Below are 20,665 nucleotides of genomic sequence, written 5' to 3'. Positions count from 1 at the left end.
TTGCCCCTTGTTCCACCTCTTTGCCCCTTGTTCCACCTCTTTGCCCCTTGTTCATCACCTGTTAGCTGATTTCTGGGTTCACACAGTCTTTGCAGTAGGAGAGCAATTTGCTAAACTTAAGTCTTCTCTTTTATCTCAATCTTGTCCGTTCCTAGGCAGTTGGGTAGAATTAGTGACAATTCTTAATTTGGTCACAGTTGGCTTAGCTATGATTTTTATGTTAGAGCATATTTCTCATAGAACGATGTTTCTGAATGCTTTCGGAGTTTTTGCTAATAAAAAATATTCAGCTTGAGTCTTTGTATGATACTTTTATTGAATAGACTTGCAAAACTTCCTGATGAAGACATTGATCTTTCAAGATTGTAAGGCTGATTCAGTGTGGTGTCCTGTTCTAAAATGGGTTAAAATCATCGACTGCAACTGTGGTTTGAATGTTGACTTTTGATTGCAGTAGCTTCTTTCATAACACAGTGATAGGATTTTTTTTTAAGAGATATGTTGCTAATTATTTGAATTAGCTTAGAATATAAATGCTAAAATCTGCAAATGTATTTTTCTAACTTATAGGCTTTTCTCCTCTTGTAGGGGATTTTTCCTGCAAACTACATTCACTTGAAAAAGGCAATTGTGAGTAACAGAGGGTGAGTGCTTTTCCTTCTCTTTAAGCAATTGCAGTGTTTGTATAAACGAGAAGGGAATTTATAGAGTGGGTTTAGTTCATTGTAGTTTTTGTTGTGTATGATTCTATGCTTAAACTTTGAAAATTAAATGTTATTCTGTACAGCTTTGTTATAAATTCATTCATTTTTAGGGGTCGTTTTTAACTATAGGAAGAGCCGATTCTGTTTACTTCCATTCACTTTTGTGCATGAAAACGTAACTTCAGAGATATCACTTGCCATGCACGCATTTTAAAGAGCTTCATTTGTAATCTTCACTTCTGCTTGTTCCTGGTTGGCAAAATTCTATACGTTACAGAGGTGCAGACATATGCCAGCACATCTTATTCATGAGTGGATTTTCACTGAGACATAGCTGACAAGGTAGCTATGTTACTTGAAAAATTTCAAAAGCATCTGACTTCCCTTCCCCCCCCCCCAAAAAAAAAAAAAAGATCAAAGTATTATTTCCTGAAATTATTATACCTTTGCTATCTTTATTTGTCGTTCAGAAAGGTATATTTGGGCAAGTTTTAAATTATCTACAGTGAATGACGATAATGATGGCAACATAATGTCAGAGATTTTACTGGAGGTCATATAACCTGCAAAGGTTCCTGTGAGATTGACTGAGACTCCTGAAATCAATATCCTGTGTCTTCACTGCTGCTCTTGCATTTTCTAGGTTAAGACTGCTTTGGGAGACTTAAGTGCAGCGTTTAAGACAGTGACCTAGTGGCAGCAAATTAAATGTGGAAGATAGAATATATTAAATAGTATTTAGTGAAGTACCTGTGGAAAAATGATGTGTTACTTCTGGTAGTCTTAAGTTTTATATGATCATTCTCAAAGGGACTGTGTAAAGATGATGAGAGCAACTGTAACAGTGGCGCTTTGTAACTTTGGGCTGTAATAGAAAATATATATATATATATATATGTATATATGTCATAGGAAGACTACTCCTAAAGTTTACCCCCTTTAGGGGAAGACCAATTTCCTATAATCTCTAGTTATTAGTACATGATGTTAGTTCAGAATTTCTTAAGGCAACCAGTTCAGCATATTTGGATACCAATTAAGAAAGGTGATGTAATTTTTCTTAAAGGAGTAACAAAGACTGACATACCAATTGATAAAACACGGAACATAATACAATTCTGCATCTGGAAATCATGGTCATTGTCATGTTTTGGTAAAAGAAATTCTGCTTCTGTATTTAAGAATATGCTCACGTCGTATAATGGTCCCATATTTGAGTATAATGTAGCCTCAGTCAGTATAATGGTCTCATATTTGAGTCACAGACCCAGTGTAATGGCATTAACATATAGAAATAGTATAGAGGAAATGCAGGGTTATGAGACTGCAAAGCATGATAAGTAAATGGTTAACTATAGTCTTGTTATGTAGTCTCTTTAAATCCAGCCATACTGTTGAAGGCTAATCTTCCAGAATGTTTTCCAATTTCTCACTGGTGCCAAAAGCTTGTAGATTTAACTGCAAAAATAATCCTTATGAGAATATTTTTCTTTAGTTTTGATATTTTTTCCTGTATTAGCTAAAGTATATTGTGTTCCTTTCATCCTTTTAGTTTTCTATAGTTTCTTAAAGTTGAAGTATTTTGAATCCCTTTCTTATAATGGCATTTTCCAAGGATCCGAGAACTGAATCTTCAGCTAGAAATGGTTGCGGCATCTTTTTTAATGTTAGCAACAAGAAAACCTTTGATATATACTAACTGAAGAATCTTTGTTTAGCCACCGAAATGGTCTTTGATGGCGAAGTAAAAAAATAGATGTTAGGCTTTTTGTCATGTTCTCAGCGTCACACTTTAGATTACGAGCATACTCARCAGAGACTTGTTAAGACATGGGCTGAGATTTCCCAGTTTCTTACTGTGGCCAAATCTGAGCAGACGTTTGCAGGAGYAGAAAAGGGCACGATCTCGGAATGCAAGTCTCTGTCAGTGTTTCAGTTTCTTGCAACAAAATGTGGGAATGTAAGGTCGTTGACTTAATAATAGAAAAGATTTTGGTCTGTCTTACTATCCCAAGATGTGAATGTATGAATTTGTGATATCCAGTCCAAGCTTTAGTGGGTTGAATGCCTACCTAATACAACTATGCCTGATTTTTAAGATAGTGATTGACGTTTCTTTAAAAAAAAAGGGGGGGGGGAAGTTATATATTTTTGATCCTAACATAAGATTTACTTACATTACTGATGCAAATGTGAGTTTTATGTAACCTGAAAATGAAGAGTTTGAGTTTTTGTTCGGTATTCTCTGTAGCAATATGTAAGCTTTATTTTATGATTAAGTGTTCTCTTATTTTAAAAAAAAAAAGTCAGATTTAAATACATCTCAGTGTTCTCAATTACTTGTAAGAGCTCATTTAACCCTTTGCACAAAGGACAGGACAGATAGCCTAGGCTGGTTACAGGATGGAGTCTGCGGCTTGCCTTCCGCAGGATTTTAAAATAGCTGCCTGTATGCCCAGGGAAACGAGCTGTACTGCCTAAGAGGAAGGTCTCCGCGTCCTTCATTAGCATTGTTGGATGTGCTGCAGAGGCTGTCTCACTCGACACAGCTTGTCCCAAGACACTTTTTGAGGCAGTGTTGTTCGGTACCGCTACATAAGGACCTATGGAAAAGTGCTGCAACACGGCCCGTTTCAGAAACATTACTCTTTTTTTTTTTTTAATGTTCCCTCTTTTTTTAAAAAATGTTGAAAAAGCAGAAGCTGGAAATAGATTTGAAATCTGACATTTGTTTCTGAAACATCATTCAACATAAAGACCAAGTCAAGGCACTGACCTCTCAGATAATATAATGTTGTTACAACACATAAATAAGCGTTATCATAGCATTTAAGTGTGATGAAAGTAGAGGGATCTTGACTCCTTGAATGGCTGTGGAAGATCTTGAGCACAACAAGTCTTACTTGTTTGACTGTTGGATAGCCCGCTCAGGTTTCATATCCAGTATTGAAATGTCTGCTGCATGGGGAAGGTTTGTAGATGGTGGGTCTTTTGGGTAATTGATGATATTGGCCAAGGTGTTAAATGACAGAAAAAAGGATTAGAGTGGTGTAGAGAGAAGGGATTCAAACTGTCAGGCTCCCCATTTTATAGGCAAGTTAATTTAGCATGCTATAATCATGAAAAGTGTTTTAATTGACCTTTATTAGAAGGAAATGAAATATTGAACATATAACTAGGGAACGCTTCACACAATCTGATTCTTGTGGAATGTAATGGCGGAACAGTTGACATGACTCCCGAGCATCATGTCCTCACAGAAAGTTGCTCTTAAAATATTTCCCTTTCTGTTAACAACTCAAATTAATTCAATTYTTGGCATTTTACAAATTACTATGCCAACATCTCTTTCTTATTGCCCTTCTTTCGGGACACCTTTCTTACCTTTTTCCACCCCCCCCCCCCTTCTATAGGCAATATGAAACGGTCGTTCCACTTGAAGATTCTGTTGTGACTGAAGTCACGGCAACGCTGCAGGAATGGGCTGTGCTCTGGAAACAACTGTATGTGGTAAGAACAGTGTTCTTCTCATATTTTTTTTATCAAATGTCTTTGAGTGATATGTTGTATGTATTTTGGTCCATTAGGAAAAGGTCATGATTAATATAAGAATTGTTAGATTCATTTTATCTAGTGGTGGCAGGGACTAACTGCAGAATCATTGATCATGTGAGGTTCACGTGCACTACAATGGAAACTTAAGCAGATTTGAAATTGTGCCTTAGATCCGAAAGTTTTGTTGTTACAAAACCAAATTTTAAAGTGTTCTTAAGAGAGAGTATATGTGTTCAATAGCACACAAAAAGAAAGATTTCTTAAAGTCCCATCAAAGACTTCAAAGAATTATTCAGCACGGGCTGTAAGTATTTGTTTCTAGCATCTGGAACTTAAGAGGAAGAAGTCAAACAAAGTTCTTTGCATACTATATTTCCATCATTTAATGAAAATAAACACTCAGGTTAAGTGCGTTGAGTTTTATATTCGTGTATATGATATCATTTTCAAATGCTGCCACATAATGTCTCCTATTTCTGCTCTGCTCTTCTGTTCCTCTCATACTTCTTTTCTAATGGCCAAATCTCATGGAAGAGCAAATAACAAACTTGCATATTTAAGAGTAATCCCCCCCCCTTTTTTTTTCTTTCAGCTTTTTAGCTCTGTAACTGCAAGCCATAACTGTAGGGTTAGGACCAAGAACTGTAGGTGGTAAAAGCATGAATTTCTTTTGTTTATTTRTTTGTTACTTTTAAAGAATTTGCTCTATGTAAAGCTGCAGCAGCTTAGCTACCTTATTTAAAGCTGAAGTGCCATTAGTTAGATATCTAGGAAATATGACTGGAGGACACCTGATTTAAGTGAGTCTGGTCTTCTTCCAGCCCAACAAGTCACATTCTGTACTATCTTCAAAAAGTGATCAAGTCCATTATGAAATTACTTCTCCTTTGGTTGCTCCCACTTCTTCTAGGGAAAGCTTATGCCTCTGAGAAATTTTCTTATTGGAAATTAGCAACCAATCTAATCTTGAGGGTGACTTCATACCTGTTTCTCTCTCTCTCTTTTTTTTTTTTTTTATTACTACTCTTACAGTTAATGCTCCTTGTTTTTTCCATCCCAAATGCTTAGCTCTGGTGTATGTGAAAAATGTAATATTTTCTGTTTTCTTCTTGCAAGATAAATTTTTCTGTTTCCCCACAGTCAAATGAAGAATACAACAATAATACTGACAATGGTATTGACTTTGAGCAAGGGGAATCATTTTACACACCTTACATTTACTTTCTACCAATTTATTTCTTGTTAACTATTAAAACTGGTTGCCTGAGGGGAGGGGGAGAAAAAGCTCCATCTTAAAACTTAATGGTTTCCTTTCTGGGACTGCTTTCTATTTAGCTCATTATACTCATTATACCATTGCACACAACATTATTGTATTCTTAAATAGCAGGGGAAAGAATTTATTGTTTTTATATAGCTTTGGATGCACGCATCCCTTTCATGGAGAGAAGAAATTGGCAAAGCTTCAGAGAGAAGAAATTGGTTTTTCAGAAATCATACAAAAAAAATTTTTTTCTAATCCAGTAGTAATGTAGTACTGTAGCTATTCTGACATGAAAGAACAGTTTACACCGTTGTTAAGTTGGTACCAGAACTTTGTCCCATTCACAAACTGTAAAGCTGAAGACTAAGAAAATGTAGAGAGGTGCACAAATGGGTGTGGAAGAGAGGGAATTAGGACTTTGTACTTGGCATTCAGGCTAGAAGCTGTGCTGTAAGGTCACATCTTAAAATATTTTTAGGAGAGTAAATGGAAATACTTGCTTGTTGTTGGTTCTATACCAGCTGAAATTTTTATTATCCCCAAAATGTAACGTGAATAATCTGAGAAATCTAATTAATGTTCTTCATCATGTTACTGCATTTAGTCAGCTTTGTAGAAAAGTTTGTACTGCAGTAAGAGTTAAAATGTTAGTTGTTACTTGCAGCTGTTTTCAGTATGTCCGTACCTATAAGTAGTAACAGTAGGCACTTCATTATTTAATAGTGTTGTGTTGTGAGACAACTGCCAAAGAAAATGTACAGCATCTCTTAACATCCCTGAACAGACCTAGATGTTCATCTCATCCGTTTTGACAACCTTCTTACGTGGATTGCGGTTTGAAAGGCAAAGTTTGCTTCAATTAAAAATTCCGAGAACCCGCTTTAATAATAGGGTTGGGACATGTTGTAAGGGCTGTATTTGCCTTTGGACTAACAATAAGAATTGGAATGTGATATCTAGGAAGCCTGGAAGGGTTAGAACAGAGCCTTAAGAGGGATGCTTTCCCAAGGCAAAATAACTCGGTTGAARTTTGGAGGGAGGAAAATAATACTAAAACTGAAGGGCAAAGTGAAACACAGATGTGAGAAAGACCATTGTAGGAATTCAGTTCATGTAGAATATTGGAAATCTTCCTCAGTTCTTCCTGGCCACAGTGTGTCTGTACTATAGCTAGGAAGAAACTCTGAGTGGGGAAGCTGGAAGAGATTTGAGTTATAAGAGTTGTCCAATAATTTTAGTTTATAGGTCTATGAAACACATATTGGAAAGAAGAGCCTGAGTTCACTCTACTGTTCAGTGCTGTGATATTCTTGTAATTCTTGCTATCAAAGTGAAAGCAAAGTGGTAGTCTTGGTAGGACTTGAAGCTGAGACTGTGGAGAAAAAGGCATTTGTGTGCAATGAGTTCTTAAAGGAAGGGCTATGTCTAACATAGGTAGAAATAAAAGATGTGTGGTGTTTTCATTGTTTTACTGTAATGTCATGTTATATGTCAAGCAACTGGTACTGCATCCCTTTAAATRCTAACAGCACAACATGATTTTTGAAAATGCAGGTTTCTCTCCCATTGGAAATRGAAAGGGATACAGATACTATTGCAGAGAAGCCATGAGAAAGGTTATTCAAGGTTTTTGTTTTATATGTTGGATATTTCTTTGTAGCAGTAATAATAACTTTGTAGCARTTTTAACTCAGAGTTAAAAATTGTATGCCTATCTAAAAATCACCTTCATATATTACTGAGCAATCAGTAATAGGATTTAAATGTTTAACTTTTCGAAAGGAATTAAGATAGTATGTTTTTTATGGTGCTGGAATAGAAAAAAGAACAAATTTTCTCTAATTTAATAGATAGTTTGTGCACAGATAAATGTAGTGTCATGATACTGGAAAATAAATAGGCAGTTCTCTCCTTCTTTCTGATCTGCTTATATCCAGACTTCTATGACAAGCACAGAAACAGTAATTTCTAATAACTGCTTTTTGTCAAAATATTACTGTTCTGCTTAACCTACTCATTTTGAATTTTTCTAGTCTCGCTGTCGTTTTCCAAAATCTTTGTGTGTGTGTGTGTGTGTGTGTGTGTGTGTGTGTGAGATCATATGTATATATTTTAACTAAGTGTATGATCTTGTATTTTTATCTCATATTATTGTTTTGCCTGGCTCAAATACTCTATATTGTGCTTTAGATTAATTTAGACAAAGTAGTTATTTCCTTTATAGCTATTTCCTTTTTTGGGAAGCGTAAGGAATTTAAAAAAAGGTTCTACTTGTCCTTTCTCTGCATTACAAAAGCTTGTAAAGAAAAGATGCCAATGGTTCCTTTCCCCAATATTATGCTTAATATGGGAGTGGTAATGGAAAGAAAAATATAATTATTAATGGTACCACTGTGAGTAGCTGAACTTGTTCTTATGACCACTCCAAAGAGATGAGGAAGGCAGAGCAGAGAAGCAAGCAAAGACCTGGAGGAGAGATTTCTGCAGGCACCGATGGAGATACCAGAATCGCATCTTTTATGGTGAAATGCWTGTGTGTAGCTATCATGTAGTTGTGCATACCAGTCTGACTTCCATTGGGACAAAAAAATATTGCAAATAAGGTAGTTAACTTTCTCTCTTACCTTGTATGRGTTGATAAGATTTTTATAGTGCTTCTAAATAAAAGATCTCCAAGTTCTCCCTGAGCTTTAGTTAATTAGGTCAAACAAGACTCTTGTGAGTTAAGTCAGCTAAAGAGATCACTGAAACTCACAGATGGAGCATAGTAGCTATTTTAACAGTAAAAAAAAATTCCTCAGAGTTTAAGATGTGATGTGAGGACCATTTCTTTTGAAATAGCAGAAGACTATAGAGAGACCAAACATAATTATCCAATTTAGAATTTAGCCAGATCAGTTATTTGCTACTTTTTTTGCATCGGGGGTGGGAGGGGAAGAGAGGGTAGAATGACTTCTGGTTTAATTTCAGGAAGAATATCTAGTTGGGCTGGGCAGGGATGCCAGCTGAGCCTGAATCACAATTCCTGTTGGATGCTTTTAAATCTTCTAAGGTTCCTATCTAGTAAAAAAGAGTGGGTAAAGGACTCGGGTGCAATTGCACCCATCTGATTTGGATCTTTTAAGGTTTCCCTGGCCACTGTATGGGAACATTAGTTCAAAACTGATGGGGGAGAAAAATGCCATTCKCTGCATCGCTGATGTAGTTTACTCTTGTATTGAAGTGTTTTATGAGAGATTTTTATTTAATGAGTTGGCTTTTGCTTCAAATCTGATGAAGTTGTGGAATTGCTGATACCATTTTTTAAACTGAGTAGACAGAAAAAAGTGTGRTATGATCTGAACGYGCCTGGATGCAATCCTGTGCAATGTGCTCTAGGTGACCCTGCTTGAGCAGGGGGGTTGGACTAGATGATCTCCAGAGGTCCCTTCCAACCTCAGYGATTCTGTGATTCTGTGAAAGCTTTTAAAACAGATATATTGCATCTGAATTCTACTTTAGAAAGTCTCCCTAGGAGGAATAGGCTGGGAAGTTAAGGTTGAACATATTTTATACATTATTCATAGTTTGTGCACACAGACTGCTGGAAAGATGAAGTATTTGTTTTGAAATGTATGTACAGAGATGGGCTTGCAAATATCCATCCTTTCCCTTTTCTGACTCATTTTCAAGGTTACCTGCACATAGGAAAATCCTTTAGTCTGTTGAAGTATTATGAAAGAAGGATCTTAAGAGCTTGCCTAGCTCTTAGTTGATACTAATGGTCTTAATATCTTAAGATCTTARTTGATACTAATGGAAAAATTCAAATTCATCATAGTGTTATCTCTAGTCCTATGTTCTAATGTTGGTTCTAAACTTCATACAGAAAATACTTCTGCGCTTCCATCTCTTTCCATGGTTAGAGTGAAGGATGGACCTTCATGGAGTGGCCAGRAACTTGGATATGAGTTCATGCCACAATTACTGTGACTCCTTCAGCTGATTTAGTCTTAAGCGCTGCATAGAGCATAAAGGAAACGAAGAGTTTTCAAGATATTGCGGTAACATGTAGTTCTTCAGTTTCTCAAAGGGAACAGCCTGCTGGGAAAACACGTGATTGCTTAGCAACCTAATTAAAGGCTTTTAGCAGATTTGTCATTTGGTTACCAGAGGATACTTGCATGACTTTTAACATTTTTTTTTGATTGGGTTGCAAAGTATGTGCAGAATGATTTGGAGCGTGGTGAACACTTCAGTGCTGTATGTGGAAGGTAGATATTTTTATAATGTGATTCCTTCAGTCATGGAAGGTGAAGTTGGGAGTAAAGAAGAGTGTCCCAAAGTGTGATTTATATCAGTGTTTCTGATCATTATCTTAGGCAGAATTTTTTTGTACTGAAAATCGTAGGGTTTTTTTATGCCCCTTATCTGCATCATCTTTGGAAAGATGGGGAAAAGTCCTTTTTTTGCTTTGTTAAATTGAGATTTGCATTTMCTTAAACTTACTAGCTATGCTTTTTGGAGGTTTTTAGTGGATATCATGAACTGTATGTTTCTTCTTTATTAGAACTGAGCTCATGTAGAATCTGTTTATCTATTTTTAGGTCACTGCTGTATAAAATCCAGTYGGCTTCAGTACATCTCCCCTTTGTTGTAAGATCTAACTTGCTGAAGCTCAGTTTAAGGGCTTCGCGTTTTAAGATTCTAAAGGATTCCCATAATTACTCTCCCCCCGTTCCCTAATTTTTAAGAAATTTAATGCAGTCAGTCCCTCACAGTGATTTGTAGAAATCTGGGAGCTAGCTTTAGGGAATTAGAAGTATGTTTAAATTCTGAGGAGAGTAAAATAAGATCAGTTTGCAAGCAAGACTTAAGTCATTAAAATTTGAAAAATTACAATATTTGGTTAAAAGTTACTTTTCTTTGAAGACACAGAACTTGCAAAGAAATTATTCAAAGACCAATGTGAGCAATAGTGCAGCAGCATGCAGTGTATCTCAGTTTTCATTTACTTCCACGTACAGATTCACAATATCATGTAGGATGATTAGGATCAACTTCTTTTGTTTAAAAAAAATTCTTTTTGAAAATACATAACCAGAATGTATGAGGGGAATATACTTCTTGAGTTACCATGGTGATGGATAGATTTAATAGATTTTAAAAATAGAGACTGAATTAAATGTAAGTCACCTTCTGGTGTCCTTGACAATTCATACTGCAACAAACTATGTGCAGGATTTTTATAACTTCTTGCTTTGTAGGAAAAATGTTATTTCGTCATTGATAAGGGAAATCATAATATGTTCCATTCTGGTAAATAGAATAGCTGCCTTATTGATGTTGAAATTGTTAGCAAGTTCTGGGGTGTTTTTCCCTTGATCAATTTTAAATTGCAAAAATATTAGCTGGTTTGCAGTTAAGAATGAACTGTTTCCTTTTAGAACGATATCCTGTCTTGCCACATGCTGATAAGTGTTTCATTATACATATAAAGTACATGCACAAGGTTAAAATGTGAGAATTTGATTTTGTTGCATGCCGTTTTAACATTAGCAGTGAGCAGACAACCAGCAACAAAACTGCACAGAATTTACCCCTAGGGAAACCAGTGGCTGGCCTGCAGGTGCTTTTGAACCATTCTTTTGTACTGTAAACATACTGAGGATTTAATTAGATTAGATCAGGGGGGAAAAAAGGTCTTAATCCAAACACAAATTTGAGGGTTTCCTCGTGTGTAGTCTGGGAGCCTAACCTGGGTTGTTCCAAATATGATGTTTTGACAGAAATCACRTTTGAAATAGAGGTGACTTGTAGTGTGGCTTGATTTTAGTTTTATAGAGATGTATTTTGAGGAAATAGGGCAGTTCATTTTGGTCTTGTGTACTTTTAAAAAGTCAAAATGAGAGAAAAACAGACTGTTAGGGAGATTTCCCTTATGGTTTATCTTTTTGCAGTGAGCAAGCAAGCTTGTGTGCATGTATAGAATTTAGAAGGAACAAGATCATCCCTTGTGSATATTTACTGGAAATAAAAAGACAGCTTGTTGGATTTCATTTTATAGAAGACAGACTTTTTTTTCTAATAGAAAAACAAAGAACATCTGTCCTTTTGGCAGSCTGTATGGCACTGTTGTCCATGTGGCTTCAAGAAGCATCCTGCAATTTATCTTGATTTATGTCACTTTCTGTTGTTATTTCTATCCTTAAGATTTAGACAGAAAACGTTTTTATAAACTACCTTTCCCTACAGGGAGCGGGTAACAGTACGAACATTTCATGGGTGGGGTTTGAAAACCAGGATTAGGTGAATTAGTGTGAGTATGGCCATACTGAAAACCTTGTGGCTGCAGCAGTGGACAGCTCACAGTTGGCCTGCCCAACACGATTGCTTCCCGCATTACTGCGTTTGCCTGGGTGGGAGGGAATAGTTGATTATGGTGTGACCTCCTAAACAACCAGGAAGACAAACGCATYGTAATTTAAGAACTTGGTGGTAAGTCTGACAAATGGACGGATACCTATTTTTAAATAAAGTATTAAATTGTAATCAAAATGTTTAACATGATTATTAAAAACCTTTTCTGTATTTCTTATTTCAACTTCCAGTCCTTTGATTGTGGATATACTGTAAAGACAATCAGTAAATAACAAAAACTTTTACAGGTRTAAGTAGGGTTGCAAAGGCAAACGTTCAAGAACCAAGGAGATGCCTGTGTTCTCAGTTTAGTCTACTTTTGTGTGAGAGTTATCATAATACCCTTAATTTGTGGTCACTTGCCACATGGTAAGTGCCTATGAGGTTGTTATCTTTAACCCCCTTCCTTCCTCATATGTTACAATGGTTCCCCARTGAATGGCGAGTGTGACCACGGCTTGCAGGAGGAGGGAGACCCACTCTTACAATTAAGAAAATCTAATGTTTCCTAGGAAAGGGTTGTGACCTTCCATCTTTCATGTAGGTTTTATAGGAGATACCACAACTCATTGCACAAAATTAATGAACACTTTTATTCTTAACTCCTTCTTACACTTAGCTCAAAAAAAAAAATATATGTATCTCCAGTCTTCCAGTAGTTTTGTGAAAATACGTGAGTGTTTGAAGTACTTGAATGCCGAATGCTATGCAGAAGTCATTAGGAATGGGGAATTCCTGCCTTCGTGGTAAGGTTTGAGTAGTTTGGAGTAAGCTAAGCCCTAAGAACCATAACACTGAGCCAAAAAGGATACAGAAAATATGAACAGCTGTTCATTAATTGGTCATAATAAAGAGGGGTCCTGCATGTGGTCACACAATTAAAAAATATATTGCAATGCATATGTACAGGAGCCTGGATTAATTTCAGTTGTTTCCTTATTTTTTTTGAGTGCTTGACTTTGTCCTTGAATAATTTTCTCATAACATCAGTTTCTGTAAATGCTGGAACTGGAAAAAAAAAAGTTATCTTTGATACTAAATTGATACTCATATAATTCTTTAAATTGCTTATACCTCAGTTTTGAGCTAATAGCAATTCATGGTCTTTGGAGAAGTGTGTTATCCTTTCAGAAACTCTTCTGCCTGTTTCCTCAAGTTTTATTGTTTAATAGAAGTGATATTATGTTTTACACACAAGAAATAATTGAAAGAAGGAATACAAAGAAACAAAGTAAAGTAATTGGGAGAGGTTTTTGAAAGAGAAGTGTAACTTAGCTTCTTGATTTTCAGTGTTTATCTTCCTATAAGTTCTGGATTCTTACATAAGCATGGTATTTCTTTTAATTTTTCCAAAATATAATTAAAAAAAAGAGACTATATCACTTGCATATTATTTAAACATTGTATACAGTTTTTTTTAAAGACATCAAACCCTATCATCTCTTTCCTGCTCGGCCAGAAAGACCCATCCAGTGTAACAGCTGAGGTACTGTCCTAATGGTTCTTCAGAGATCCCAGTATCTGAATTGGCACGGTGCTGTRCTCTGAAGACCAGACTTTAAGTTTCCAAGAAAAGTATTTAATTCACCTCAAATTAAAAAAAAACAAAAAACAAAACTAAACTAAAAGCTGGAAAACTTTGATTTGTACCTTTGTATAAGGAGCTCAGCTACTCCATTTCTTCCTTCTAACTATTCCCCTGTCTCTTTTTCTCTCCCTGCCGCCCTTTTTTCAGGCTCCCAGTCTGAGCTTCTCGTTAACTCTCTATGCCCCTTTCCCCGCTTCCCTGTGTCACTTACTTTTCCCAGCCAGTCCCAGTGACTGTATGCATTTACCAATCTTTATTTGAATGAAACCCTAAACCCTGGTTTTTATTGGGTACCTCTTGCTTTCTTAAGTTGCACTTCTTTTATATTGTTAGTCTATTATGGAAGGGAACAAGTAAAATAAGTGATGACTTCATTTTTGCTGGAATTAAAAAATTTTCAGGAAGATTCACATAGCTCACAAATAAAAGGTGGTATACATGCATGCTCTAATTATGATGTTCAGAGAGCAAAAGATAGTGAAATGGGAATATCCTATTGCCTTTCAAAAGATTGCAATCAATCCAGTGTTAACAAGGTATAAACCAAAGATAAGTTTTCCATCAGCTTTCATCTGGGATTTGTTTCACAGAAATTGAACAGTGTAGAGTTTCCTGCAGTTTGTTTTGGAGGAACATTGACAAGTTTGGAGTCTTGGAGGAAGATTTTAATGATCCGATTAGGCTTTTTGTTGGATTTCAGATTCGTAATCTGAAGTAGCTGAAGTGAGTTTGTTGTCTCAGGTCTGACAATAATTGCAGGTATGTCAGCTCTCGCTGTAGCACTGTTGGCTGTCATGACATAAATCTACATTAGTAGTATATCTACAAGTATTCTAGACTAAAAGAAAGGGCGGGAGGGAACTCTTCACCTTCCCCCTCCCCCCCCTTCCCAAGAAAAGCTATAAAAATAATATAGGTGGTGGAGAGAGAGTCTACATATAATATTATTTGTTTTCAGTAATCCTGTCAGTGCCCAAATCTGCATTTAAGAATTATTCTGTATTACCAACATAGAGGTTTAGAAATAATACAGTTGTAATTTGATGATGTTATTGAAACCAATGATATTGCTGTATTAGATAAAGCCAGAATGCAGCTATTAAAACAGTTGCAGAAAGAGAAAAGAAAGAAGTTAGGCATATTTCCTTTTTTTWAAAAAAAAAACAAAAAAACCTGATAGATGTGCTTGGTTCTTTGAATGCTCTAATTTCCTCTCCCTCTTCCTTCCAAGCCCACTCCCCCATCATTTACGCTGAATCTCTTTACCAGTTTTAACTCAATCTAACAGAAAATTATTTTTCTTGGAAATAGTGGCTGGGTAGAGGCGCAAAATGTAATTTTATTGTTCCTGCCATGGGGAGGAGAGCAGTGTGATTTCAGCCATACTGCAAAGCACAAGATAATGCCGACAGGCGTGAGCCATGGGCAGCTGGGCTTCAGAACGTGCGCGTACTGCACTTGTGCACACACCGGTGTTCATGTGGCCGTGCAGGGGGCATTAGGGAATTACCTGGCTGAAAGCTAGCCGTCTTTAATTTTGGTGCCATTTTCCTGGCAGCTCAGATTCTTGATGGGGCTCGCTGCACAGCTGTACAGGTGCCCGTCTTAGTGTGCAGAGGGGAGACAATAGGATCAGGCAACAGGAGGTTTCTGAAACTACCTCCTTTTTATAGCAACATGAATTTATGGTGGATTAAACTAGCTGTGCTATCACAGTGGTACACTACAATGTAACAAATCAGTGATTATGAATAAAAAGAGTTTTTATACTATTTGTAATGGCCTAAAAACAGGTGTTACACTTGTTGCAAACTCTTCTGTTGTAGAACTGGATTATTGCTGTGCTTTTTATCTCCATGACACAATTTTGGTTTAAAATCAGACAAGACCAGGCAAAGGATATTCTCAAGGCCCACTGGGAGTTTCACTGCTGTGTTTCCTAAGTTTACAAGCACAGAATCGTAGTCATGCAGGTTGGAATGAGCTTCTGAGGGTCTTTAATACAACATCCTGCTCAAAGCAGGTCCAATTAGAGCAGGCTGCTGAGGAAGCTTCCAGTTCAGTTTTGAATATCTACGGAATGGAGGTCCCACAACCTCTCTGGACAACCTGTTCCAATATTTGACCACCCTCCAGGAAACAATGTTTCTCTTTATCTGGTTGAAATTTCCCATGTTCCAACTTGTGTGTGTTGCCTCTGTTCTTATCCCCATGCACCTCTGTGAAGAGTCCATCTTTTCTAAATCTTCCCATTAGGCAGTTGTAGACAATAATGAATACTCCAGGTGTCTCATGAGTGCTGAATAGAGGAAAAGAATCATGTCTCTCGACCTGCTGGCTGTATTCTTGCTAATACAGCCCAGTACGTGGTTGGCCTTTGCAGCAAAGCGTTGCTGACTCCTGTTCAGCTTGATCACCAGTACCACCTGGTTGTCTTCTGTAAAGCTGCTTTCTGCCCAGTCAGCCTCCAGTGTTCCTTGTTGCATGGGGTATTTCCATCCCAGATAGGGGGAGGACTTTGCATTTGCCTTGGAAGAACTTCATGAGGTTCTTGTCAGTCTGTTTTTCCAGCCTGTCAGGGAAGCTGCTTAGAATAGCAGCCCTGTCCTCCAGTGTATTGACTACTCCCCCAAGCTTGGTATCATCGGCAAACTGACCGAGTGCTCTCTATACCAGTATCTACGTTGTTAGTAAAGATGTTAAACAGCGCACTGAGGGATGCCACTGGTAACCGGCCACCAGATGATCTTTGTACAACTGATCATCACTTTTTGAGCCTGTCAGTCCAGCCAGTTTTCTACTCACCTTATTGTCTGCTTGTCCAGTCTGTATCTTACCAATATGGCTATAAGCATGTGTGTTCTCCACAAGAACTGTCCTGGCTGTGCCAGCCTAATTATCTTTTATGACCTCAAATCTTAAAATGTCATAGCTGAGTCTCCCTGCTTTCCAATTCTAGTCTCCAGAAATTGTCAACCATATGTCAGAGCTAGAAACCACTTGCACCTTTAAATGAGACTGCAAATTGCATTGATAAAGTTAACAATAAATGTAGGACTTCTGCAGACATAAACTAACCCTTCCTTGTCCCTATGATTAAAGAAATTAACAGTACAGAATTAAATATAGCAGTTATCAGTTCATCAGTTTTTAAGCCATGTAGTAACAAAGTAGTTGAAAATGGACAATTATCCTCCAGAGGTGCTGCTTGTAATAGGACTTGCAGGGGTCTGGTTTGGGCTCAGTTTTATTCACTCCTCTTATAAGACTGCACCATTTTTTTTTCAGTCCTATTATAAAAGTTGCTGATGATACAAGAGTAGAAAGTTAAATAATGATTAGTCTAGAAATTGTAGTTTCTGTCCAGACACTTGGACAGCATCTATTCTAATGCATCCAAACGTAGAAAGTATATACAGATGGTGTTTGTGTCCTCAGGTGCAATGACAATATGATGAAACATTGCAGCTAACTGATTGATTTTGATAACTAAGAGGATAATAAGTCTTGTGGTTATAGGCAGGGAGCCATCCTGGGGGGCAAAGGAGGAGAGTAAATGAAAATCTGCCTGTATAGACTAGATGAAATGATTGAGTAACTGCTTCTGGTTCTACAGTGCCCTCTCCAGAACGGATGTTGGAAAGCTGGAAAGATTCATAGTTCTGCAGTACAAATGATAGGAGGGAAAACCTAGAGTGGACCTCAAGGTCGTCTAGTCCTCCTAACTGGCATTTTTAACATATATTTGTTTTGTCTTGCCTTAAAAAAATAAAAATAAAAAATAAAAAAATGCAATGATGGATATTCTGCAAGATCTCAATACAGTCTCTTCCAGTGCTTTTTGACCCATTTGGTTGAAGACTTTTTTCTGAAGCCTATGCTGAACCTTCCTTACTTGAAGCTTGTTATTTCTAGTTCTGTTTGCCGTGGACATGGAGAAGAGATGATTCCATTCCTCTGACAATTTAAATTGTTTCCCTGAATCTTCTATTTTCTAGACTAAACAGCCAAACAATCAAAAACCAATCATTCTAATGTATTGTGTCTTCTGGATATTCTCACCGCTTTAAAGAATCACCGGTTTACCTACTCCTTCTCAAAGTGTAATCTCTCAAAGTGGGAATAATACTTCCAAAGGAAGGCTGACCAATATGCAGTAGAGTGAAGGAATTACTTTGCTCATTTAGTCAGGGAAACTGCAGAGGCTCAGTGAGGAGTCTGCCCATTTATGATTTACAAATRGTTACTTGGAGAAATGGTTCAGGTAGATAATTGTTAGTCAAGGAAAAAAAAAATGAAGTTGAATTTTTAGAAGCTGAAGCCACATAAATTCAGGATAGAAATAAAGTTACTTTTTCATAATTAGGRTAACTAACAATAAAAATAAATTTGTTGTGGAAAGCAGTTATTTCTTTATCACAGATATCTTTAAAATAAGACTGGATTGTTTTTTAAATATGTTGCAGTATTATCATACAGAAACTATGTTGCAGCAAGCTGAGTGAGTTTCTCTCTCCTGTGCCCTGCAGGAGATCAGACCAGATAATCACAGTGATCCTTTATAGTCTTGAAGTTGATGAATCTTTAAATCTGTTTAGTCAGGACCAGCTGTGTTGAAAAATGGTATTACTAAAATTACAAAAAAATGTTAAGAAGAAGTGGATATACTGTACTGATATTTTTGATATTCTTTCGGGCAGGAGAATTGTACATAAAAACCAGACTGTTTTTAGAAGTTATTTGCTAGTGATGTGATTCAGCGATGATATGCTAATTCCTGTACCCCTTTAAACCTGCTCTTTTTAGCTTTTGTTGACTCTTATCTATTTGGCAAGGACACTTTTTTTTTCAACTATTTATGTATAAACTGCAAAAAAGATTGACATTCATACACATTTTTGGCTTACCTATGTTTCGAATAGTGTAAAGAACAGCAGATATTTTGAATATCTTCCAGGGAGAGATCTCCAGAAATCATTTACATACTATAAAAAGGTGTAAGAGTGTGCTAAGGGCTAGTTCTCTTGCTGTTGAGTCTCTGTTGATGCGGTATTAGGGAATGAGCAGTGCACTTGAGGATACTGCATTGTAAGACATGCTGTGGTTCAGTTAAGAAATAATGCAGATTCTGTGATCATTTATGTTGTTTCTGTTTTTATTAACTGGAGTTTTTAACCATTATGCCCAAGCTAAATATTAGCCCATGTAATGATACTTCTCTTCTTTTTGGCTCTTGTCTATGGAGCACACTATTTCACTTTAAGCACTAGTGAAAACACCTAGCTTTCACCTCCAAGGTGACCCTATTTAAAACAGGTGGAAAAAAAAAATATCCCACATTAACAGTAATGTATTGATGCTTGGATAATTGGTGTTTGTAATAATGAGTTTCCCTAGGTGAAAAAACATGTGTGTTCTGATGTTACCAGGATCTTTGTTTAAAATCTGCAGTTTTAATAGCTGCTAGCCACAAGTCTGTTTGCAGTGTTGCTATCGCATACATGGTATCAACATTTTTAAACTAAAGTAGTTTAATTCTTTATCTTTGAAAGCTTTACCTGTTTTCTCTTACCTTTTTAGTTGCAGCTCTACCTCTTATCTTTCATTTTAACTATTTTAATCTCTTATTCACCAAAAGTTTGAAGAACCAGTAAAAAAAAAAAAAAAGAACAAGTAAAATCAGGTGTTTGTAAACAGGTTTTATTTGTAATTTATACACTTCCTGCTGCCTTCTGCCTTTTTTTCTTTTGCACTGTGTTTAAATACTAAATCATAATTTATATTTTCAATTCCCCTGTCTTATGAGGTGGCTCTCGGCTCAGCACCAGAGGTTACAGTTGGTCTGCTTCACTCACTCTTTCACAGAACGAAGCAGCTTATCTTTAGCTTGCATAGGAATCAGTTATTATTTCACGAGTGTTCTTCCAGAGGTCATACGCGGTGGTGAGCTTGCAGTCAAGACAGAAGAAATTACCTGTTTATATATGTTTACTTGCCTGTCTTTGATGCATCAGACTCTTTCTGTAACAATATTTATGGCTGTTCTGAAACTCAACGGTCTTGTCGCAAGACGTCTGAGTTGATCATGCAGYGTATTTCCATTTGCCATTAGCTGTCTGGAAGCATCTTCCCTAAAACGTGAAGATATTCTGTGCCTGAGCATAGCCAGCTCCTTCTACATGGTTCAGGGATGTCCGTATTGACCAGACAGCAAAATCAAACAGCTCCTAGCTTTCGTTAGCTTTGTGTCCTGGGCATTACTGTTTAAAATGTCATTACATCAATATGGGTTTTACATAGCTCAAAATGGCTAAAAGGACCAGAAAGAATAATTATTCTGACTAGGGGGAAAATACTCAAGTATAATGGCATTCAGATTTTCATTTTCTCAGTTTTGTGTTTAATCTCTGCTCTTCCAGGAGAAATAATTCCATTATAATGCAGAACAGAAGTATAAAATTTGAAAATCTGAAGATTTTTAAGTTAGGGAATCCTGCCAGGTGACCTTCTGCTGACTTTGCAAAAAAACCCAAAAAACCCCCCTGAAATTAAAAGTAAAAAATTTAAAAAAGTCACTTCCTATTGGTCTTCTGTGCTGGGCAGGGAGTGTTATTTTCTGATCTCTGCCAAGTAATTGCTTATGTAGAGAAAACTAAGACTTCTTAACTGGATTAGAGTTGTGCTAAACATCTGTATGTGAAGTAGTAGAAATCGATTGATTCTCTATTTAAATTGCTAGGTAAATGGGTTATTTTTTCCCCTAGAGTATTTTTCTCCACTGGACAGTGGTATCTGATTTTGAAAGCTCTCAGTTACGGTTTAGTATTAGAACTTTTTAATAATTCAGGAGATACTGTGGTGGTTTGCCTTGTTCTTTTTTCCCCTCTTCTTAAAAAAAGGTTAGGATTAATGTTTCCAGTGTGTGTAAACAGCTGTGACTTTACCAGTAGCTTTGGTTCAGTTGTTGTAGGGTGAAAAMATTGTAAATCTATGAACCTTAGCTTATCATTTATTTTTAACATCTTGAGTAAATTGGCTGGCTAAAGTCCATCCTGCCTAGAAAAAGACTTTTTTTTTTTAATTGTCTCCGCTGCTGTTAAATTCACAAGAGTAAATGCTACATGTAAAATGTGAAAGTAAACTATTGCTTTCTAT

The 20,665-nt window shown here is 36.6% G+C and overlaps 1 protein-coding gene across 1 annotated transcript in view; it reads left to right on the top strand.

The window, feature by feature from the left end:
• Positions 1–20,665, top strand: part of DOCK3 (dedicator of cytokinesis 3) — a 194,611-nt gene that overhangs the window by 17,778 nt on the left and 156,168 nt on the right. The window contains exons 4-5 of the mRNA XM_026055042.1: positions 589–644; positions 4,118–4,214. Coding sequence (XP_025910827.1) covers positions 589–644; positions 4,118–4,214 — 153 coding nt within the window. The remainder of the gene's footprint in view (positions 1–588; positions 645–4,117; positions 4,215–20,665) is intronic.

This window comes from Apteryx rowi, unplaced genomic scaffold, assembly GCF_003343035.1.
Source record: "Apteryx rowi isolate R43461 unplaced genomic scaffold, aptRow1 scaffold_98, whole genome shotgun sequence".
Classification (NCBI taxonomy): Eukaryota; Metazoa; Chordata; class Aves; order Apterygiformes; family Apterygidae; genus Apteryx; species Apteryx rowi.
Note: the sequence above shows the minus strand (reverse complement) of the source record. Positions and strands in the feature narration are given on the sequence as shown.